Source organism: Salmo salar, chromosome 04, assembly GCF_965601325.2.
Source record: "Salmo salar chromosome 04, fSalSal1, whole genome shotgun sequence".
NCBI classification, from domain to species: domain Eukaryota; kingdom Metazoa; phylum Chordata; class Actinopteri; order Salmoniformes; family Salmonidae; genus Salmo; species Salmo salar.
In genome coordinates, this window is record NC_138294.1 from 54,239,994 (window position 1) to 54,263,332 (window position 23,339).

The window sequence follows — 23,339 nt, forward strand, 5'->3', positions numbered from 1 at the left end:
ATTATGTCAATTAGCCTATCAGAAGCTTCTAAAGCCATGACATAATTTTCTGTAATTTTCCAAGCTGTTTAAAGGCACAGTCAACTTAGTGTATGTGTGTGTGAACAATTGTTGGGAAAATGACTTAGATGTCCTAACCGACTTGCCAAAACTATAGTTTGTTAACAAGAAATTTGTGGAGTGGTTGATAAACAAGTTTTAATGACTCCAACCTAAGTGTATGTAAACTTCCGACTTCAACTGTATGTGATGGTGTGTATAGACATTTATGGAAAGTGTATGAATAGAAAAGGTGTGAACAGCAGTAGTTATATAGGGTGAGCCTTGACTAGAATACACTATGTATACATAAATTGTGTAAAACAGCATGTAAACATTATCAAAGTGACCAGTGTTCAATGACTATGTACAAAGGGCAGCCGTCTCTTAGGTGCAAGGTTGAGTACAGGGTGGTAGGCAGCTAGTGACAGTGACTAAATTTCAGGGCAGGGTACTGGGCAGAGGCCGGCTAGTGGTGACTATTTAACAGTCTGATGGCCTGGAGATTGAAGCTGTTTTACAGTCTCACAGTCCCAGCTTTGATGCACCTGTACTGACTCCGCCCCCGCCTACTGTCTATGAAAATTAGTGGACTATATTGGTTCAATGAACCTCCTGCCGGGTGGGGGACCGCATTACTTTTTTGTGTTTCCCATCAAACAATTTGCCAGAGTTCAAATCAAATTACAAACACTCTGCAGCACAGTAGCTGGAGACAAGGAGGGAGGACTCAAATGTTTGAAGAACCCATATATCGGTGGATAATGTGTGTGTGTGAATGTGATGAAGTACTGTAGCGGTTGAATTAGTACCAAGCAGAATAGGTCTACGATAAAGCTACAATCTGGATCCTTTTTATGTTTGTATCACTAAAGATACTAAAGATGAACTGCTGTATGTTCACAGGATGTGATGTGGTGAGGCATGGTACTACCATCATGCTGTATATAGGATGGGGGGGGGGGGGGGGAAATGTCAGTTGTCCCCATGAAGAAAGAGTTCAGAGAGTATAAAATCCAACTGGCAGTATACTAAATATCAAATCTGCCTATGGGAGGGAGACTGAATGGACACTAAAGCAGTTCAGCTCCAGTGTTGGAATGCTGGCAAGCTTCTCTTCTGGAAGAAAGGCGATATGTGAGGCTACACCATTCTCGTAATGTGCAATTTCCATCTTTACACTTGTGCCAAGATTTCTACAGGAAAATAAAATAAAAAATGATCCAACTTTGTTCCTTCACAGTAAATCAAGGATAGTTGAAATCAGTGTTAAAAAATGTGGGTTAAATTGATTCTACTGAGAATTATCTTAACCCTCAAGAGAGTGATGCGCTCCCTAATGTTGATAATTATGGTTAATTGGGACAGAGTACATTTAACTCCATTAAGAGTAACCAGAGACAGTTAAATCTATTGAGTTATCCACATATGTGGGAGGGGCCTTATTGTTTCCCAGCATGCTCTTTTGCAGGTTGATTTTTCAAATTGTTTGTTTCAATATCTGTGTTTTTGCATTTACATTTTATTGTTTTTATCTTATGCTACACAAAGATAAGAAACACACATTTTTCTAAACTAATCCAATCTGTAAGTGGTTGGATTAATTGCAACTGTTAGTGAGATAGTCATTCCAGTTTACATGGTGTCGTTCAGGGGTTACCTTACAAGGTCTGGAGCATGCTGGTTTTCTGTTCTACCTGAGAATGAATTGCACACACCTGATGTCCCAGGTCTAAATCAGTCCCCGATTAGAGCCAAACGATGATAAATTATGTGGAACTGGCTTCGAGGTCCAGAGTTGAGTTTGAAGGGTGTAGGTAGTCTTCATGTACGATATTTTCTTCCCTACCCTGATAGGGATTTTAATTGCAAGTTGTGAGTGATGAAAAAGTGATGGATTTCTTCCAGCAAGTTGGCTTCCAACAGAGATTGGATATCACTTTGCAAACTACCATAATGTGACACATACATTTTTTTCAAATAAGGCTTTACACCCTCATAACTCAAAGGAGGTAAACTGAAATAAAAATATACTATACTGTAGTTGATTGGCAAGTGTAAAATGGCAAGGGAGTTGATAAAAAATAATACTGAGAAGAGTAAAATTGTAATTTAAGTTAATTTTAAACAACTCTCTGAGAGTTGAATATTTACCATTTAGTGTCGTTAAGAAGAAGAAAAAAGATCAACACCATGACCAGAGGGGATTTAGCAAAATGGGGGTGGGACAATATAAACCCCAAAATACTGTTAAATTCGAATCCATAGGAGTTGAATGAACTCTTATGATTTTACTGTGTAGGGGTACTTGTGCATACCTAAATTCTGCCCCCTTAAAAAAATCTGAAAACCGCTTGTTTCATTTTTAATTTGAGGAATTTCATTGCAAGTATGCAGCATAAAGATAAATATGTGCACAGAAAATAATAGGTTAAATAAACATGTCACCATTACGTCCTCTTCAAGTCAAGCTTTCTGTTTGAATTGCTTTCCGAAACTCTTTTGATCCTTTTATTTTTGATCCCACTCTACGTGAATCAGTTTGAACAAGAATGAAAAATGACATCCCCTCTCAACTATTGTATTCCTCGTTAATCCCTCTTTTAGCATGACCTTGAGAATAAAGAATCTTTGAAAGTGGTATTCAGCATATCAAATTTTTGTTTCCTGAGTTCAGTAGTTTTCCAATAAAACCCTTCTGGTGTCTATTGAAGGATTGTATATTATCTCTGTAGTTTCCTTCGAGTGAAATCAGATACTCCCAGCTTGCAGGAAGATCCCAGCAGAGCCTTCCATACATCGTCTCCTCTGTCACTCTGCGGCACCAGAGTTTAGGTTTCTGTGAACAGTGGTAGAGAGTGACCCAGAATGAGTCGACTGGGGTCTTTTCAACTCACTATTTCTGTCAGAAACGCAGCTTCTCCAAAGACAAACAATTACTGTGCCGGTGCATCATCTTTAAACATGGGTTACAGCTTTGATCTGTGCTCTGTGTATAATTACAGTTATGCCCATTAAACTGGGGATTTGGGTAAAACTAGTCATTTACTGGTCCCTGTCAAGCTCAGGCAACCAACCCAATACATTAATGAAGTCATATGGAACGGAATTAAATGTTGACTTTTCAATTTACATTTGACTGCTGTCAAAATGTAAAAACACACATCTGAGGGCTTTTCATTATTGCTACACCCTGGAGTGTTTACAGAATCCTGTTGTGGAAATACAGAATCCTGTTGTGGAAATACAGAACCCTGTTGTGGAAATATTGAGCACGTGTCTCCACTCATAACCCACATTTAATTGTCTGTTCAACCACAGGCACCCTCTCAGGTGCCCACTGGACAGTTTATTAGGTACATCCATCTAGAACTGGGTCGGACCACCCTCGTTGCCTCCAGAACATCCTGAATTATTCGGGGCATTCTACAAGGTGTCAGAAATGTTCCACATGGATATTAGTCCATGCTGACGCAATGGCATCATGCAGTTGCTGCAGATTAGACAGCGGTACATTCATACTGCGAACAGCCTTCTCATCCCAAAGACGCTCTATTGGGTTGAGCTCTGGGGACTGACCAGGCCACTCAAGTAAACTGAACTCACTGTTATGTTCCAGACAATGTTTTTCCACTCCTCAATTGTCCAGTGTTGGTGATTACGTGCCCACTGAAGCCGCTTTTTTTAGCTGATAGGAGTGGAACCGTCTGCTGCAATAGCCCATCCGTGAAAAGGATCGAGGAGTTGTGCATTGCGATATGCCGTTCTGCACACCACTGTTGTACAGCACCATTATTTGTCAGTTTGTGGCACGCCTTTTAGCTTGTACGATTCTTTCCATTCTCCTTCGACCTCTCATCAACGAGCTGTTATCACCCACAGGACTGCTGCTGACTGGATGTTTTTTGTTTGTCGCACCATTCTCGGTAAACCCTAGACACTGTTGTGCGTGAAAAGCCCAGGAGGCCGGCCATTTCTGAAATACTGGATCCGGCGTGCCTGGCACAGACAATCATACCATGCTCAAAGCTTTTGGTCACTCGTTTTGCCCATTCTAATGTTCAATCGAACAGTAACTGAATGCCTCGATGCCTGTCTGCCTGCTTTATATATCAAGCCACGGCCAGATGACTCACTGTCTGTTGGAGCGATCAATTTTCGTAATCGGAATGTTGTACCTAATAGACTGTCCAGTGAGTGTGCATCCACCCTAGCAACCACAGAGACACTCACAGAGCTGACAGGTTCAGTGGGAGAAATAAAAAATGTGTTTCCCTTCATTTTCGTCAAAGCCCTGCTTTGGTTCTGATGTCGTGTAGTGAGACTGTGGTCTCATTCTGATGTGAGGTGGGTAGGCGGGAGACAGTGGTGGCGGCTGGGCTGAGTTCCCTCTCCCTCCTGGTCTGAGACTCTCAGCTCCCATGGTGCAGCTGGCCCCCGGGATTTAAAGGTTGTTCTTAATATCATTGGCGGAGCTGAGTGTGCTGTAATCTCGCAGCAGCGCTGAAATCTCCACTCCAGACCCTCAGCTTAATTTGTCAGCAGGCAGGTCAACTGTGCCTGATCTGATGGGGCAGCCTTGAGACTTAGCCACTCTCCCTTGAATCCCTAAAACAACTGCTTCTATTCCTAACCCAAATATTTTGCATCTTATTATCTTACTGACCATAAACACAGACCAAATCCAGCTTCTCGCTAAAGCTAGTGAGTCCAAAATGTTTTCTATTTCACAAGCGATTGACTTTGTCAAATTATCATTTTAATCTGTCTAACATACCACAGTTTCTTACTTTTCAAGACTTTTATAATTTCCTTCTATTATGGACAGAAGAGCTAGCTGCAATGTTTCCAGTGTCCCCTGTGTGTCTAAATGATGTGGGTCAGAGAGTAGCTGTGGCCTTGTCTCAGAATGCTGAATCCCACTCCAGTTTCTGTCAGGCTGGCTACCTGGCATAGTCCTTGGAACACAGTTATCAGTGCTCATCTGGGAGTTGAGTGTACAACAACCCTTTCTATCCCGCTAAGCCTATCACTCATCAAAGGTGCTTTGCATGGTTTGCTTTGCTTTGTTTTCTCTGTGCCTTTTTCTTACCATTTGTCCCAAGGTTTTAATGTGGCACGTCAGTGAAGGTTCTGTCTCCAATGAAACAGATTACATGAGTTTTTGTCAGACGGGGCAAAGCTCAGACATGTCAGATGGTGTTTGGAGCAAAGATGCCACTAGGAGTTACAGTAAGTTACAGGGAAAGAATACAGAAGCCGTTGCATTAACATTATGGGCCTGATGTAGTGTACACTGGCAAGTTCTGTAATATTGCTAAATCAATATGTAATAAAATATAATTGAGAAATGAATAATGAGTATAGAGTATAGATTTTGCTCATGTATAATTACAGTACAGAGGGTCCTTGTATGTCAGATGTTGGGTCATGCATGCATAAGTACATGCTATTGCTCAGTGAACACATGTACAGGACTGTGTACAAGGGATTGTCTACGTGTTCTACAGAAGCATGCTGCAGAGCACATTAATTCAAATTGAATGCGCTTGGTCTTTTGTTTTTGGAGGATGTCTTTGTCATTTGATCTAAGTACAGAGAAGAATTTTTGAACAAATCGTGTTTGCTTCTAAACATGGTGTGCATTGGTGAGTATGTGGGGATGTGGTATTGGCTGCACTCAGAGGAACATCCATAGCGTCCTACAAACTGAAATGACAGTTAAGTTTGGAAATACTGTCTGCATTTTGTTTGTCAGCTAAATGAGGACAAACCACAGAGAATGTCAATTGTAAAACAAACTGTTTTGCTTCATATCCTCACCCACAATGTCTTACAATGAGTATATAAGACTCCCTTCAGATTGGCTTATGTTTAAACAAGCAGCACAGTATCTGTGCTGTTGCAGTTGCATACAAGTATGATAGCCTGCGAGACCATGCTATTTGTCCTTGGAGCAAAGAAAGAAACCATAATCAAGAGGAAACATGTTGGAGTTAATTAGAGGTGCTAAAGGAAGAAACCTAGAATGGCACAAGATTTATTTTAGTCATGACAGAAGCCTCCCTCGGAGCCACACACTATAGCATATAGAGCTTATTCTTGCCAAATGAATTATGTGCTAATGTCTGTTGGCTCCCTACCCCCAGTGGTAAGACTCCAAACAACCATGCTATGATTCAAACAGAAAGGCTCCACTTTCTCAAGGGGATTTTTATAATTGGTAGCTATACAGTAAGTCATTTATATTTTGAGCACCGTATATTAACAAAGGGTCCCATCTCAGTCTTATAAACATACCTAGAATTGAACAAGTTAGAATTCTCAGACCTGGACTATGCACTATATGATCCACATTCTTTAGAAATAAACAAACATTTGCCCTGATAATTTGAGGTGGTAAAATACCAATAGTTTAGTAATCTTACACACCATCTCAAATTATCAGGGCAAACGTTTGTTTATTTCTAAAGAATGTAGATTAATAGTTGTGACACCTCTCTGATTCAGAGGGGTTGGGTTAAATGCGGAAGACAAATTTCAGTTGAAGGCATTCAGTTGTACAAATAACTAGGTATCCCCCTTTCCCAAAATGTATTTTTATCAACATAAATCCTTGATCTATTGGGTAAGAAGGGAACTTTTTGTCGATACAGGCTGTCATGCAAAAAGTATCCCCAGTCCCTAAACTAATCTGCTGTGTTCAAATCTCAAGATGTCCTCCAGATGTTTTTGGTACACTACAGTACAGTTGGGGACAAAAAAAAGACAATTTCCTAGTACCCCCCAAACGGAATAGTTTGAGTATTGTCCTTGAAATTTTCTTCTATGACTATTATTTCAGACTTTTACATTGGAATACCTATTTTCCAGACTCCGTTTCATGGAACGAGTGCAGTAGCTTTGTTGAAGTTGAATGAGAGAGACCAGTGTTGTTGCAAGGTAAAGATATCTTTCCAACATCTCAGAGCCCCATGAGTTGTGAAACGTGACCCCCAGTTCCCTTGAAAACAGAAGTCAGTTTCAGCAGCTGTGGAAGAGATGGGACTGCTGATGACCTTGCTTCATATCCTGTGTTAAATTATGTTTTCCCAGTTCAAAGGTTGGCCTTGACAGTCCTGGAACCAACTAAGAGTTTACTCATTGCAGTGACAAACAATTATACAGTGTTTACAACAATAACAGACAACTGCAATGCATGTTATATAATTCCCTTATCCTTTCTCAGTGATGCCGTGATTTCCTGTCCTAGAATCTAAGTGTTTCTCTGATGGGCAACATAGTGGCCTATAATTGGAGGCCTTGTTGGAGAGTTGTCTGTATCTCTGCCCTGCTTCTCGCGGGCACGGTGGCATGCTCACATTGTGCATGACGACTCAGTCGGAGCCTGGCACCTCTCCCAGGCCCATGCATCTTAATAGTTGTGACATCATTCAGGGCAGCAGGGCATTCTCCCACTCACTGCCTCAACTTTCCACTAACAGAGCGTTAAGGATCCGTTCAATTTTTTTTTGTAACTCAATTTGTTCTTGGGGTTAAGTGCTGTAAGCTATTGATTGCTCATGTTTTTCTCACATCCATTCTCTTTTCATGAGTGCTCTAAACCTAATAAGACAAGCCCACATTTTCAATGACAAAGTTTAAAAAGGCATCTGTCAAATGAGGGGTTCTATTTGTGGAATACTGGACAGATATAGGATGTCTGAGAGAGTTGGTTTTTGAGAAACATGGTAAGTCTATTTGGTGGTTAATGCAATCAGAAAATACTAATGAATTGTGTCTAGGGTTTTGCTTCTCTTGCTCCATCAAACCGTTCAAGGTTAGCTTGTCACTTTTATTTAAACCCAACATTAGTTTGCTGGGGCCTCTCTCGACTGACAAAGAAGTCTCATTTGGTGTAGTAGTAGTAGTAAAAGAGTTACAGAAAGTACCCTGCATGATATAGCATGCAATGTGAATGAGACAGGCAGGTAATGTAATCAGCTAAGGTCGTGGCTTGTAGGTAGACGAGGCTAGGTTCCACGTTTATTCCCTGCATTGGCCAATAGTCAATGAGATTGTCTTTTCACTGTACTTCTCAAGCTCCTTAACTTAATAAATCCCTTTCCATTATAATGTCTCTTGATTGGCCATACTGTACGGCTGTCAGTATATTCAGGGTGTCATTAGTGAAATGTCATCAATATAAGCTCCTTTAAGCTTTGCCTGTAAAACAAAATAATTCAAATTTTCATTTTATTCTATCTGGCTACTCAATAAGAAGGAATTGCTAATCCAAAATGTTTGTCATGAGCCCAGTTTTGTGTGTCCTCTGTCTTCTAATTGCATCCTTGAAGAATGAAAAACAAAATGTGGGAAAGAAAGAGTGAAATCGGGTTCACAGGCCTCCCATTCTGTGTTGTTGAGCGGTTGGTGATTTGAGCCAGTGGTGTGGTGGGATACCTCTGCTGGAGCAGCGCCACATGTCCCATTCTCACCAGCCTACTGCCATTGTGCCTGGGCTCCACTGAGAGGGGCTTTGATTCTCCTGGAGAGGGACCTTATTAGTCAAACACTCTCCTACATGGCAACTCATTCATGACTCTTAATGAGAGAGGAATCTGGACCAGCTAATAAGGTGGCCGTCCCTTTAGTGCCTTGTGAGGGGGAGAATGGAGCAGATGGAGAAAAAAGCTGAGGTTTCTGGAGGTAAAAATACCCACGGAGCAGGTCTGAAAAGAATCACACAGGGCAGGGCGGGCCCCAGCTTTCACTGGCATGGAAACCACCTCCTCGTATATATGGGCTGAAAGCATTATTGAGAACCCGATCCATATTCACACTCCTTGGTCTTTTCTGTCCCAACTTAGAATAGAGAGTGCCAATTGCGCCCCGTTTCTGTGACTTAAGTCCTTGGGAAGCGGAGCTGACAGAAGCAACACAGGGCGACAGAGATCCTATTGGCCTCCCCTGTCCCCCGGCCTCCTCAGCTCCCCTCAGTGGATATTGATTTGAAGGAAAGCCCCTCAGAGATAAGGGCTGCAGGCCATTGTGCCACCCAGTCTCTAATTACAGGACATGCCGAAAGAGAAAGCTAAGCCCCTGGCATTTGCAGCTTGCGATAATTGCTTCTGGCATAACATGCCTTGCCAAATGTTTGGTACATTGCTTCAGCAAAAAGGAAAGAACAAAAACCTATTTTAAAGAGGAGGGGGAGAGATAGAGGAGGAGGTGGGTAAAAGTGATTACCACATATACATTTTGGACTATGCACCGTGCACACCTCCCTCTCACCACATGTATGATTTCAGCAGTGTTTTGAAGGCCACCACATTCCCTCGGGATCAGATTACTATCACAGCCGTGTCTTAGTAGGAGACACCACATTTCATCATCCAATTCCTTCCCTATGTACAGATATAAGCAGCACCTTCAAAAAATAATAGAGCCTTGTTTTTATATGGTGCTACAGCCTGAGCGGACATTACCAGTGTGCGGTTTAGAAAATGAACCTGTTGTAAGCAATATTGTAAGCTTGGTGTTAAAAAGTATTTTCTCAGCGCAAGTGGTTAGATTGTATCTTATGAAGCAAATATATTTTCTCTTCATGAATGAACAATCAAGCCGTAGATTCATTCTGAGTGGCTGTAATTATTATTTATGTTCCAACACTGTTTCCTGTCTCATCACAGCCACGTCGAATGGGACCCTGGAGGGTCTAGAGAACAGGGAAGGAGGGGTCTGCAACACCCTCTCCATGAAGATCGTCATGAAAGTGGGCCAGGGTAAGTAAGCATCTCGATGCAGGCTGGCAGGAATGCCAGAAAAGCAGTAAAAGGTAGTCACAATAGAGCCAGGCAGGATATAAGTATGGATGAGTGATAATGAAAGCTTTGTATGGGGACTGTCATGACTGCAGTGCAAGAGGAGCGTTTCATGAGCTATTGTTCATAAAGCCAGACACCCCGGGCGTGGGTTTTTACAGTGGGATACTCCGCTGCTCACAGTGTGTGGAGAGTCGCCCAGTGACTTCATCGCTCATAAAATAAGGGCCTCAGACATCACATTTCACTCCATTCTTTACTTTTCTTTTTTGAGAAGGGAAAGATGAAACAAAGAAAAGCCATTGTGCAAATACAGATGGACACACTGAAACACTTTCTCACACATACCAAAAGAACTCACTCACACAATGACAAATGAAAGCTGTGGAAAACATAGGGGACATTCCATAGAGCATGTTACGGACTACCTGTTGTCCTATTACTTAGACTGTCTGTTGGTCTAACATGAATGAGATTGCTTTGCCTGAAGAGCCCAGGTTTCTCACACACTGTCACTCTTAAATTTTAACTTTGTCTCTCACTGTGTCACAAACTCAAATAAGTGTTAACATTGTTTTCCAAATGAGGCAGTAGCCTTAACAGAATGTCAATGTATTGAGATAAGTGGGGCAAGAGTTCCCAGGCATTCTACACTGGTGTGGTGTGGGCTGTCTAATCTGCCATGGCATGTCCCCACTAGCTTTTAGAAATAACACTGTGCAACATGTATACGCATTTGTCTCAATACATAATCACGCTGACAGTGGATTACGAGGCCAACACAAACCAATTCAACACAAATCAATGTGATGAAGGAATAAAGACGTTTACCACACGCACCATCAGCCGTGTGGAACAGATGAGACCACTGGAAAAACCCAGGTTCTCCATATAAATGCCATCAGTCAGCACATGCACTCTCCCTCTCCTTAAATCCTCACTGATATATTGGCCCACTCATCTACACACTTAGAAAAAAGGGCTCCAAAAGGGTTCTTAGGCTGTCCCCATAGGAGAACCTTTTTTGGTTCCATGTAGAACCCTCTGTGGAAATGGTTCTTCTTGGAACCCAAAATAGTTAAACTTGGAATCAAAAAGGGTTCTTTAAAAGGGTTCTACTATGGGGACAGTCGAAGAACCCTTTTAGGTTATTTTGAAGAGTGTAGCTATGTCTCTAAAGAGACCTTTGCTTGGCCTGCCGTCATGCTAGGAGTGGCAGGGTCAGTCTTAATCACTGCCCTAGTCAGCGTCCACACATCCAAAACAAACAAACCCCAAAGGGAGGGTCTGCCGATAAGACTCATTCTACAGATAGGGATTATTTGTATAGCTGACCTTAGATAATAATTATCATAGTTGGCTTGACATTCCTTTTGTCTTTCTCAAGGCTTGTTTGCGTAAATCTGTGTTTAATACACAAGATGCCCATTATGTTAGGAGCTAGGAAACAGTAAAAAGATTATAGATGTCATTAACTTTGCTGTCTTGTGCAGGTAGTTACGGTTGGAATGCAACGGTTTATTTCTTTAGGATTTGGAGCAATGACGTTACCGAACCTAGGTCATAGTACATTCATCTGCGTGTTTGCTGAAGGATTGGGTCCTATTTTCAGGCACTGAGTCATAGCAACTCTGTTGCCACAAATATTGTAGACACAGAGAAGCGGTTAACATACAATAAAGTAAGGAAGAAACGGTATCGTCTCTTTGTTTTTATTACACTGACTCATCCAGGGCAACGGTCACTAAAGTATGATGGTTAACAACACACAAAGCAACATGAACAAACATATTATCAGAAGAGGATACATACAATAAGCTATATACCCTTTTGTAAAAAAAATAAAGTAATTCCTATATTTTTCATGGAGAGAACTTTATCTCTAGCAAAATGCCTTTGTTAACAAAAATGGCAAAGATTGGAGACGATCATATGACCAATATCTGGATATGTAGCAGACTGTCAATCTGCTGATGCACTTCCTCATACTGAGTCACTCTTGTATTACTGCACACTATGAGATTTAATTTATTGATTTGTATGTGAACATTGAATTTTATGCAATTATAAGATGACTATTCACCCATGAAATGAGATTGTATGGCACCGTATGCTGGGTAGTTTAAAGGGAGGCTGATGGCTTTGATGGACTCTCTTATCTGCAGCCAAAGCTTTCAAAATGTTAGTATAATGAGAAAGAGCAAGGCCTGTCGATGTTTGAAACTCAGGTGAATTGATCACATTTATATTAGTATGGGGTGTGTAATGTCTTTATAAAACAAGCTGTCATGTTAAAATGTGTGATATTGTCTTTGGGATGGAGATCCTTTAGTGGTTGTTGACATACCCATTTGTTGTGTTGCACATTAGAAACTAGCACTCAGCAGTAGCAGACAGCACACCACCAAAGCGTCTGGAACAATAGTTCTCTTAACTGTAATCAAACAGACAAACTGAGGGTGCGGTTTAGGTTATACATAGCACACTGTAGCAGCAATATGAGCTGGTTTAAAATAATGAATATCAGTAGCTATGCCTTTATAAATACTGTGTTAATAACCAAAGAGAAACACCTCCATTAGGGCTCTTAAAATGCCATTCTAAAAATAGAACAATTGGACATTTAGAATATTTTCTATAAACTATTACAGTAAAATAATTCCAAGATCTCTAAGTTCTCTTGGAAGGAGGGGCAGTAAAACCTCAGTGATATTCCAGTTGATGAAATCTCCCTTCATGCCAGTGTATCCCCTTAGCCTTCTGCATGGCATTGATGGGACTCAGGGGAACCATGAAAAAAGGGACGAATGCATTTTTGTCAGGAGACAAGTTACATAATTTCTTATAGCTTAATTTCGCAAGGTATAGCAGATACTGTCATGCATGTCTCTAAATATGACATCATGACTTGTCAGTTTTTAATTTGAAAAGTGTGCCATCGACTACTTTGAAGAAATTGAGTTCAAAGGAACTGATAAATATGGCTCCCGTTCCAACCCCCATTTTCAAATCTTTATTGGAAAATTATAAAAAGAGCAACAGAATTTACAATATTCACATTAGAATCTAGCTTTGTTGACTTTCTTCATCTAAATTGCAGACCCAAACACAGTTGTACCAGACCCAGTTATAACAGACAAGCCAAGTGAAGACCAGGACAACACTGTGAAGGAGACAACCACCAGCCCAAATAAGAAAAAGGGTGGCAGTGGTGGGGCTGTGGAGCCAGGCAACAAAGGTGAGGATGCTCAAACTTGTGTGAAAAGGAGTATTTGTCTCAGTATGAGCCCTGTTTCCCTGTTTTGTGTTCTATTCCTCATTATCAGTGGATTGGACTGTAACCTTCAATGCCAAAAGGTCATGGTTTTGCTTCCAATACTGTATGCCACATTGTGAAACCATTTGTTACTGCATTTTCTAAGTACAATGCTTCCCCAGGTCTGCCACACACATATTCTTGCAGTCCAGGGGAGGCTGGTGAGAGGGGCTATAGGAGGATTGGCTCATTGTAAAGACTGGAAACTAATAAAAGGAACACTACCAAACACTTCAAACATATGGGAACCACATGTGTGACTCTGCTCCATTTATTCCATTCAAGCTATTACAATAAGCCTGTCCTGCTATAGCTCAACCCACCAGCCTCCTCTGTTTCGCATGCACCCATGCACAAACACAGACACAAAAGTATTATATTTTTCCATTTTGGTTTGAGAAAGCTACACTGATCTACTTTTTTAATTATGCTGAGTAGTAATGTGGATAGATAGACAGTGTTCAAGTGTGGTAATGAAAAATTTAAACCATATCTGCTTGGCTGAGATCGAGCCGCAGATGATAAAATTATCAGAGACTATTAAATCCATCAGCAGGGTTTCTGCACATTAGATATATCCATTTGTGTTTGTTTTGCTTGTGTTTCAGTCATCAGAATGGTATTTTTTCACAGGAGGCAGAAAATGCTAAAGTTTACATAGGTTTAGAAAGTCATTTGGGCCCTAGAGTTCTGGCTCTGCTGCAGGACAAACAAAATGGCCTTCCCTCTCATCCTGGAAAGCTGCCAAGTCTCCCACAGTGGGGTTTTCTTTCAATGTGAAGGTTTGGCAGTCATCTTTCTAGGTGTGTTACTTTGAACTTTTGTTTCTGTCCTATTCCTTTACCTGCACATGAGAGCTCTGCCTAACAACCTTTTGCGTCTGACTTCTCTCATACCACAGGTGAAGAGGAATGTAATAAAGATGCACAGTTTATCATGCCTGTCTGCACAGGTCCACAGCTGAACGCTGAACGGTGGCTAAATGCGCACAACTGATCCAAAGCCAATCAGGACAACAGACAAAATAAATGCATGGGATTATTGTCAGAGCTGCCAGCAGGAGCAAAATGATACGTTTCAATGTACAAATACTTCAGCATTTAAACAGTCAGGGATACTGTTGGGAGGTTTATCCCTCTGCAATAAAGTGAAAAGATACTGAGATATCCGGGTACAATGCTTTGCCTTTGTGGTGTTGAAGCTTTGACAGAGGAGCACAGGTACCATCTGTATCTGCTTATTATGGCAGAAAAAGTATTTTATCAAGCTGCTTCCTTCTGCCTATCATTCATTCAGTGGAAAGATCAAATGTTGTTTTGCCTCTGTAATACAAAGAGGTAATACCTCGTTTTAATTTGTATGCACATTTCTTTCCTGAGCCATTAAGGTCTTTGGAAGCAGAAAAGGTCTCAGCAGATTGTGAGGAAAGCACATTATAATAACACTCACAGTCATTCATGCTCAGCATCTAAATTAAACTGGGTAGAGAGATGGCCAGAATAGATTTCTATAAATTATTCAGAACATTCTGAAGTGTTGGCATGGGTCTACAGTTAGGTGCAAATGTGAAAATTAGTTCACCCAGAAGTCATTTGAATAATTCTAGTGTTTTAGAATCGTTCAGACGATCTTGAGGAAAGCTAATGTTCCATGTCACGATAACGTCCTCATGCTCATTAACCAGCAGGTGGTCTTGACTTCATTAATATGAGCGAGAACAAACTAGTCTTTTGTTCACAAACTAGTCTTCTGTTCACTCGACATTCTTGACAAGCTGGAAAATAAAAGCAGTGGGGACTTAGACACTGATCAGCTCCATTGCCTTCAACACACATTGAGCTCTATGGTCTCATGTAAGATCAATAGCCGACTGTTTTCCATCTGTCAACTTTGAAATGGGATTTTCTTCCCCTTTCATCAGGGTCGTCTTACCCTGCAAAATTAAAGAAAATAATAAGAGCGGGGAATAATTCCAGTGGTGATTTGGTTATGTTTGGGATCACTGTGGAATCCATTCCTCTACCCCCAGTGTAAATGCAGCTAGCAGCCTCTGATTTGACAGTGTAGCAGCAGCGTTGGGCAGGCAGGCAGACAGCGGTGGAAGCTGTGCTCCCAGGCAGGCAGCGCTGGGATGCAGTGAAGTATACATAGTGAAGGGAGGGAGGGATAGGGAGGGAGGCTTCAGGACCACACAGGAAATAGGCATGCCACTCTAATTGGACTCACTCCTCATCCTCTGTGTCTAATAGAGGGACTGGTGTTGTTTTCTTTTCCCTCGCAGCCGGTTATATACGTTTAAACAGTTTCTCTTCCTTTACCCCCTCATGTGGAGTTATAACATATGGCCAAACATACACAGTTTAATCCTCCACTCGCTCTCAGGATGCATGCCAAGAAGAAATGAGCTATCATCTGTGGAAAACGGACACCCCCACACGCTCACAAAGGCCACACAGTCAGGAAGCCCCTAGCTACTCAGTCAATTCAGAGAAATAATGGAAGAAGCCTTTTTCTCATTGAGAACCCATTTGCACCCTCGCAGGGTTCCACCTCTATCCTGATCAGCAACAGTACAGCTTTGTCTGACTTGGCTGCCAAGCAGACCACCGCTTGTTCATTCCCTGCTGCTAACTGATTCCTTTATTTTTCCATCCACAGACACCATGAACCAGGACAACAAGTCCAACTCAGCAGAGGGTATTTTTGCCTCCAAGCCAGCGCTGTTTGCTGCCATCGGGGCGGGATGCGTCATCTTCCTGCTGATCATCATCATCCTCATCGTCCTGCTGATCAAGCTGAGGAAGAGGAACCGCAAGCACACCCAGCAGCGGACCACCGCTCTGTCACTCAGCACACTGGCCAGCCCCAAGTGCTCTGGGAATGCTGGCTCAGAACCCAGTGACATCATCATCCCTCTACGGACTACAGAAAACAACTACTGTCCCCATTACGAGAAGGTGAGCGGGGACTACGGCCATCCGGTTTATATAGTCCAGGAGATGCCCCCGCAAAGCCCAGCCAACATCTACTACAAGGTCTGAGGCAAAGACTATCTTTAGGATGTTTGCTTGTAGGGGAGAATTCTGGCCTACCTTTTACTACCTTGTCCATCTGATGTTCAAAAACACTTTTGATGTTCAAAATAACATCACAAGAACAGAAATGAAAAACAGGTCGTCATGGACACGGTAGTTGAATAATTGTTTGTTTCCAGATAAGCCAAAGGGCAGGTTTTGGAGGGTTTGTGTCGTCTTCTCTTCCTGCTTCTTGCTAGAAATTGAATTCACCCAAGTTTTGCTATTCTGTGTCTGAGAGGACTGTAAGATGGTCAAGCCTATGGAGTAGAGAAGCCTTTGCTCTGACAATGGAGACAAGTTGCAAACAGGGTATACTACACAAACAAAGGACCCTGCGATAGGGCTGTCACTCATGGTCTCCATTCCTGTAATGAAGCCTCCATGGTTTGCTCAGAGACAGAAAAAGGCACAGTGTGATGATATAGCATAACACACTTCCCTTTAATATGTTTTACCTGCACTATTCTTTTTTATCAGTCACCTACAGTAGCTCCCTCTTCACCAATGTCTGATCCTTCAACGTTGTTTATTTTCTACTGTATATCTAGTTAATACATACAATATTATGGTAAATATTAATATTTTTCAGGTGTCCTTTAGTGATACTTTGCCACTCTTTCTCTTATATATATATATGTATGTATATATATATATGTATGTATATATATATATATATATATATATATATATATATATATATATATATATATATATATACATACACACACACACACACACACACACAGTACCAGTCAAAGGTTTGGACACACCTTCGCATTCCAGGGTTTTTCTTTATTTTTTACTATTTTCTACATTGTAGGATAATAGTAAAGACATCAAAACTATGAAATAACACATATGGAATCATGTAGTAACCAAAAAATGGTTAAGCAAATAAAAATATATTTTCTTCAAAGTAGCCACCCTTTGCCTTGATGACAGTTTTGCACACTCTTGGCATTCTCTCAACCAGCTACACCTGGAATGCTTTTCCAACTGTCTTGAAGGAGTTCCCATATATGCTGAGCACTTGTTGGCTGCTTTTCCTTCACTCTGCAGTCTAACTCATCCCAAACCTTCTCAATTGGGTTGAGGTTGGGTGGTTGTGCAGGACAGGTAATCTAATACAGCACTCCATCACTCTCCTTCTTAGTCAAATGGCCCTTACACAGCCTGGAGGTGTTTTAGGTCATTGTCCTGTTGAAAACATTTTTTTGTTTACTACATGATTCCATATGTGTTATTTCATAGTTTTGATGTCTACTATTATTCTACAATATATAAGATTTAAAAAATTAAGAAAAACCCTTGAATGAGTAGTTGTGTCCAAACTTTTGACTGGTACTGTATATAAAAAAAACACATCGATCTAGGTGACATACTTGTGTTAAATAAGTGTCTCCTCTTCTACTTCTCTAAGCTTGTCTGAACAGGCAAAGTCAGTTATGCAACTGTGGGGGGGAAAAACGAGCAACGAAGGTGCCTCACCCTGGATATAAATTAATGAAAAACAAATAGCTCATACTCAATCATGGTGAGAGGCCATCATGACTGAAATAAAAGAAAACAAAGGTTGTTTCAAATTGACAGGTCACTTCTGTATCTAAAGAGCCTCAAGGGGTTTTGCTCCTCTTAAATTAGGCCTGAGTTTTCCCTTCAGTGAAAAAGAATAACAAGATCTGATTTGTATGAGCAGAAAAAGTGTGGGCACAATTAAGATGTTATCAAACCTTTCACTCCCACCTAAAGGTCGTGCTCTCAGAAGAATTGGATGGCTTTGGAGGGAATGAGTTGTGTTCACCAAATGGTATGACATTTGTAGTGTTAGTTCTGCACCCGGAGACAATGGAATGGATAGGGATGTTGCTAAGGATGGTTTTATTGTTTTCCACATTCCCTTTTGGGTCTGAATTCATTCATAGTCACATACTGTAGACATTGTGCCTGGATCAGTCATGTGCTCAGAATGAGAAGTGGGTGCAGGTAATGTCAATCATGTGTGTTGTGCATCTCAATAAAAGCTAGTTTCAGGAGAATAAATGATAATAGAAAGAGTTTGGCAACCAGCTCCAGTCCCTATTCTCCTCAGCTGTGCGATGGTGGTAAAACCAAACCTTTCAAAATCACTTAGCGCAGATGAGGCACAGAGTAGACACTTAAAGTAAATAATGATTCTACATTACACATTGTTGTACAAACATAATTGCAATACAGTACATTTTTATCTTAAACTATTCCTGCTCATGAAAAGGCTTTTTTAATTCCTAAAGAGTTGTTACCACCGCAACGGGGTGGCGCTTAAACATCTCTGGTGTCTTCAGGAGGACAACTAATGACTTACAATTCCTATCACATGGCAACCTCAAAGACCAGGGAAGATTACACTGGTACCAAATAGTTTTCAACATGAATCATTACACATACAGTATTTTCTGTGTCAATATCTTATCTCCATGTTCTGAAGTTGGTCCCGTTGTTTAGTTGTGTGTGTTTATTGTGACAGAAGATAGGTAATGTCCTGTATTTACAGTAGAGGTTTTCTGGCATATTTTTAATGTTGATAACATTGACATTATTTAAAGTTATTAAGAAGTATAGCAGCAAGAGCAGGACATGTGCGACCAGTTTGTTGGCATTGTTTCAGATAATTAAGGTGCCACCAACCTCCTGTGCTGTACACAGACATATTTGTTTGCTTTGAGGGCTATAGCAGACTGCCTGTTCTTTTATAACAACAACAAAATGTTTCCCCCCCCCAGTCTGGATTTATGTTGATACATTCACATTTGTTTGGCTTAAAAAGGGCCTAGAAAAAATGTACTATTGCCTTCCTAGTGTCTTGTACATTGTCACCTACATTGAAAAAATACATTGTTTACAACATATGCAAAATGACTGTAATCATGATTTGGCATTACATTTTTTAAACATATTTTGTTCAATACTGTAACTAAGTTTTATCGAAGGCACAACTCAATAAGTGATAAAAAAAAATAAACCTCAGATAAAGTCAATGACAAACTGGTGACCAACAGAATCCAAATTCTTCAGATATTGAACAAACATTGTGTGGTTGTTGTGTGTGGTTTGTCATTGGGTAAAGGTATAGTTGAATACAAGGATAATCGTCAAAATGTTGAAGGATAATGTCTACACCACTGTATGGTCTTCAATTAACACTACCACAAACACCCTGTGGTCCTAGAAGTGACATCCATTTACTGCTTGTTTATTATTGTTTGGTTAGTTCAGTGGCCTAAAATAATGTAAATATGTGAAAAAATTCAATTTAAAAGTTACATTTAATAGAGCCCCATTTATGAACATATTTGTTTTTTTGTATGCAGAATTTTGTAAATAGGTGTCTTTTTGGAAATACATTTCATATAAATCTTGATTTTTTTTTTTTTTTAATAGACAATAATAGATGACACATCTCTTAGAGCCAGTGTTTAAGTGTCAGGCATTGCAAGGAGAGAAGAAAATCGTATCATGGTTCACCACATACATTCAGCATGAGAGATTTTTACCCCCTCAGTTTCATTCTAGCTGTCCCAGATTGTTTGTTTGTGGGTGCTGGATTGGGAACCTAGAGAAGGGCTAGACACTCTACTATACATGTAATCGATTTTCTCTGTGACAGTCACCCCTTGAAATCAATGGAACTGTTAGTGAACGTAAAACAGGGGAGGGTCAGCAACCAGTTAAATATCTGATGCCTTGATCAAGATAAATCTTAGTATAATAACATACTCCAAAGGTAAATAAATAAACCCATGCTGATTTAAAATAGTCTGATGGACAGAACATTATTCCAGGCATCTTTTTGGCAGTATATTATTCTGGGCAAGTTTCCCTAAACTCTGAATTTTCTCACAGACCAAGGATACAGTCATTCCATCTCTAGTTGTGAGAGTCCAAGGGGGAGCAGCATGCTTGGAGCTCTGCTGAGCTTGCGACTTTAGGAAATAAATAAGGCCAGCATACATGGCTCGATCTCACTCCTTTGTCAGCCCTCAAGGTGAAATGGAGATGCTCTCTTGACCTTTGCAGATTAGCACAATATTATCTCTGGCTCTCTCTAATGATAAAGCAGCTCAAGCCCCAGACATTTCTTCAGCTATCAGCCGCCACACAGCCAAGTTCAGCCAGACTCTGCTGTGCTGTGTGTGGTGGGCAGGCCGCTCACAAAGGAAAAATATTCCAGCAGTGATTAGCGACATGATAGCGGAAGTACAGTATATGAACTTATACAGCTCCATGCTATTGGAGTATTAATACAGTGTTTTGGTTTTCCTGCTCAACACAGTTTAAACAGTACTGGCTTGTTCAGTTTGACTGGTTGCTCACTTTCCCTGCTCTGTCATTATTGTCATTGTTTTATTTCTGTTCATGATACAGTATTATTTTCAATGTACATGTATGCAATCCCAGTGCATTTGTGTTTTTTGTATCTGCTCCATGTTCATATTTCGCCTTTCATTCACACGCAGCTTCAACCCGTGTTCAACATAACCAGTTACTATGGAATGGATATTCCATGAGCCAAGTTTGAAATCCTGATATTGCATATTGATAAATAAATTTTTCCTATGGAATTTATCTGGTGTTGTCTTTTATTTCAAAGTGTATAGCAAGCAGATGGTGCGTTGAACCATGCACAGTAGAATGTGTCTTACGCAAGGCAGCACTGATATGGGTTTTATTGAAAAGCAAATCAAACTGCCACATTTCTTAGCTGAACAAAATAAATGTGGTGGTATAGCTACACTACATGACCAAAAGTATGTGACACTGCTCGTCGAACATCTCATTCCAAAATCATGGGCATTAATATGAAGTTGGTCCCCCTTTGCTGCTATAAACAGCCTCCTCTTCTGGGAAAGCTTTTCACTAGATGTTGGAACATTGCTGCGGGGACTTGCTTCCATTCAGCCACAAGAGCATTAATGAGGTCAGGCACTGAGGTTGGGTGATTAGGCCTGGCTTGCAGTTGGCGTTCCAATTCATCCCAAAGGTGTTCGATGGGGTTGAGGTCAGGGCTCTGTGCAGGCCAGTCAAGTTCTTCCACACCAATCTTGACAAACCATTTCTGTATGGACCTTAGTTTATGCACAGGGGAATTGCCATTCTGAAACAGGAAAGAGCCTTCCCCCAAACTGTTGCCACAAAGGTAGGAGTACAGAATCGTCTAGAATGTCATTGTCTGCTGTAGCGTTAAGATTTCCCTTCACTGGAACTAAGGGGCCTAGCCCGAACCATGATCAACCATGGTGATCTTAGGCTGCTCGGCCATGGAAACCCATTTTATGGGGCTCCCGACAAACAGTTCTTGTGCTGATGTTGCTTCCAGAGGCAGTTTGGAACTTCGTAGTTTGATTTTGAGAGAGAGGAGAGAGAGAGAGAGAGAGAGAGAGAAAGAAAACTGGCTGTTTTAGTGTACAGTCATGGCCAAAAGTTTTTAGAATGACACAAATATTAATTTTCACAAAGTTTGCTGCTTCAGTGTCTTTAGATATTTTTGTCAGATGTTACTATGGAGTACTGAAGTATAATTACAAGCATTTCATAAGTGTCAAAGGCTTTTATTGACAATTACATGAAGTTGATGCAAAGAGTCAATATTTGCAGTGTTGACCCTTCTTTTTCAAGACCTCTGCAATCTGCCCTGGCATGCTGTCAATTAACTTCTGAGCCATATCCTGACTGATGGCAGTCCATTCTTGCATAATCAATGCTTGGAGTTTGTCAGAATTTGTGGGTTTTTGTTTGTCTACCCGCCTCTTGAGGATTGACCACAGGTTCTCAATGGGATTAAGGTCTGGGGAGTTTCCTGGCCATGGACCCAAAATATAAATATTTTGTTCCCCGAGCCACTTAGTTATCACTTTTGCTTTATGGCAAGGTGCTCCATCATGCCTGAAAAGACATTGTTCGTCACCAAACTGTTCCTGGATGGTTGGGAAAAGTTGCTCTCGGAGGATGTGTTGGTACCATTCTTTATTCATTGCTGTGAGTGAGCCCACTCCCTTGGTTGAGAAGCAACCCCACACATGAATGGTCTCAGGATGCTTTACTGTTGGCATGACACAGGACTGATGGTAGCGCTCACCTTGTCTTCTCCAGACAAGCTTTTTTCCGGATGCCCCAAACAATTGGAAAGGGGATTCATCAGAGAAAATGACTTTACCTCAGTCCTCAGCAGTCCAATCCCTGTACCTTTTGCAGAATATCAGTCTGTCCCTGATGTTTTTCCTGGAGAGAAGTGGCTTCTTTGCTGCCCTTCTTGACACCAGGCCATCCTCCAAAAGTCTTCGCCTCACTGTGTGTGCAGATGCACTCACACCTGCCTGCTGCCATTCCTGAGAAAGCTTTGTACTCGTGGTGCCCCTATCCCGCAGCTGAATGAACTTTAGGAGACGGTCCTGGCACTTGCTGAACTTTCTTGGGCGCCCTGAAGCCTTCTTCACAACAATTGAACCGCTCTCCTTGAAGTTCTTGATGATCCGATAAATGGTTGATTTAGGTGCAATCTTACTGGCAGCAATATCCTTGCCTGTGAAGCCCTTTTTGTGCAAAGCAATGATGACGGCACGTGTTTCCTTGCAGGTAACCATGGATGACAGAGGAAGAACAATGATTCCAAGCACCACCCTACTTTTGAAGCTTCCAGTCTGTTATTCAAACTCAATCAGCATGACAGAGTGATCTCCAGCCTTGTCCTCGTCAACACTCACACCTGTGTTAACGAGAGAATCACAGACATGATGTCAGCTGGTCCTTTTGTGGCAGAGCTGAAATGTAGTGGAAATGGTTTTTTGAGATTCAGTTCATTTGCATGGCAAAAAGGGACTTTGCAATTAATTGCAATTCATCTGATCACTCTTCATAACATTCTGGAGTATATGCAAATTGCCATCATATAAACTGAGGCAGCAGACTTTGTGAAAATTAATATTTGTGTCATTCTCAAAACTTTTGGCCACGACTGTACATTTCTTCTCCATTGACTGTTTTGTTGATGCTATCTATTTGTTCTGAGCCTTTGCTCACAGCACACATCTAATGAGCAAATGTTGCTCTCATGGCTGGAGTTAGTGCAGG

The 23,339-nt window shown here is 41.1% G+C and overlaps 1 protein-coding gene across 1 annotated transcript in view; it reads left to right on the top strand.

Moving 5' to 3' along the window:
* The window catches only part of LOC106603306 (ephrin-B1), an 81,091-nt gene extending 60,254 nt beyond the window's left edge, over positions 1-20,837 (top strand). Inside the window, exons 3-5 of the mRNA XM_014196820.3 lie at positions 9,711-9,803; positions 12,943-13,080; positions 15,817-20,837. Of these exons, the coding sequence (XP_014052295.1) occupies positions 9,711-9,803; positions 12,943-13,080; positions 15,817-16,199 (614 nt within the window). The 3' untranslated portion in view covers positions 16,200-20,837. The remainder of the gene's footprint in view (positions 1-9,710; positions 9,804-12,942; positions 13,081-15,816) is intronic.
* Positions 20,838-23,339: the final 2,502 nt, after the last annotated feature.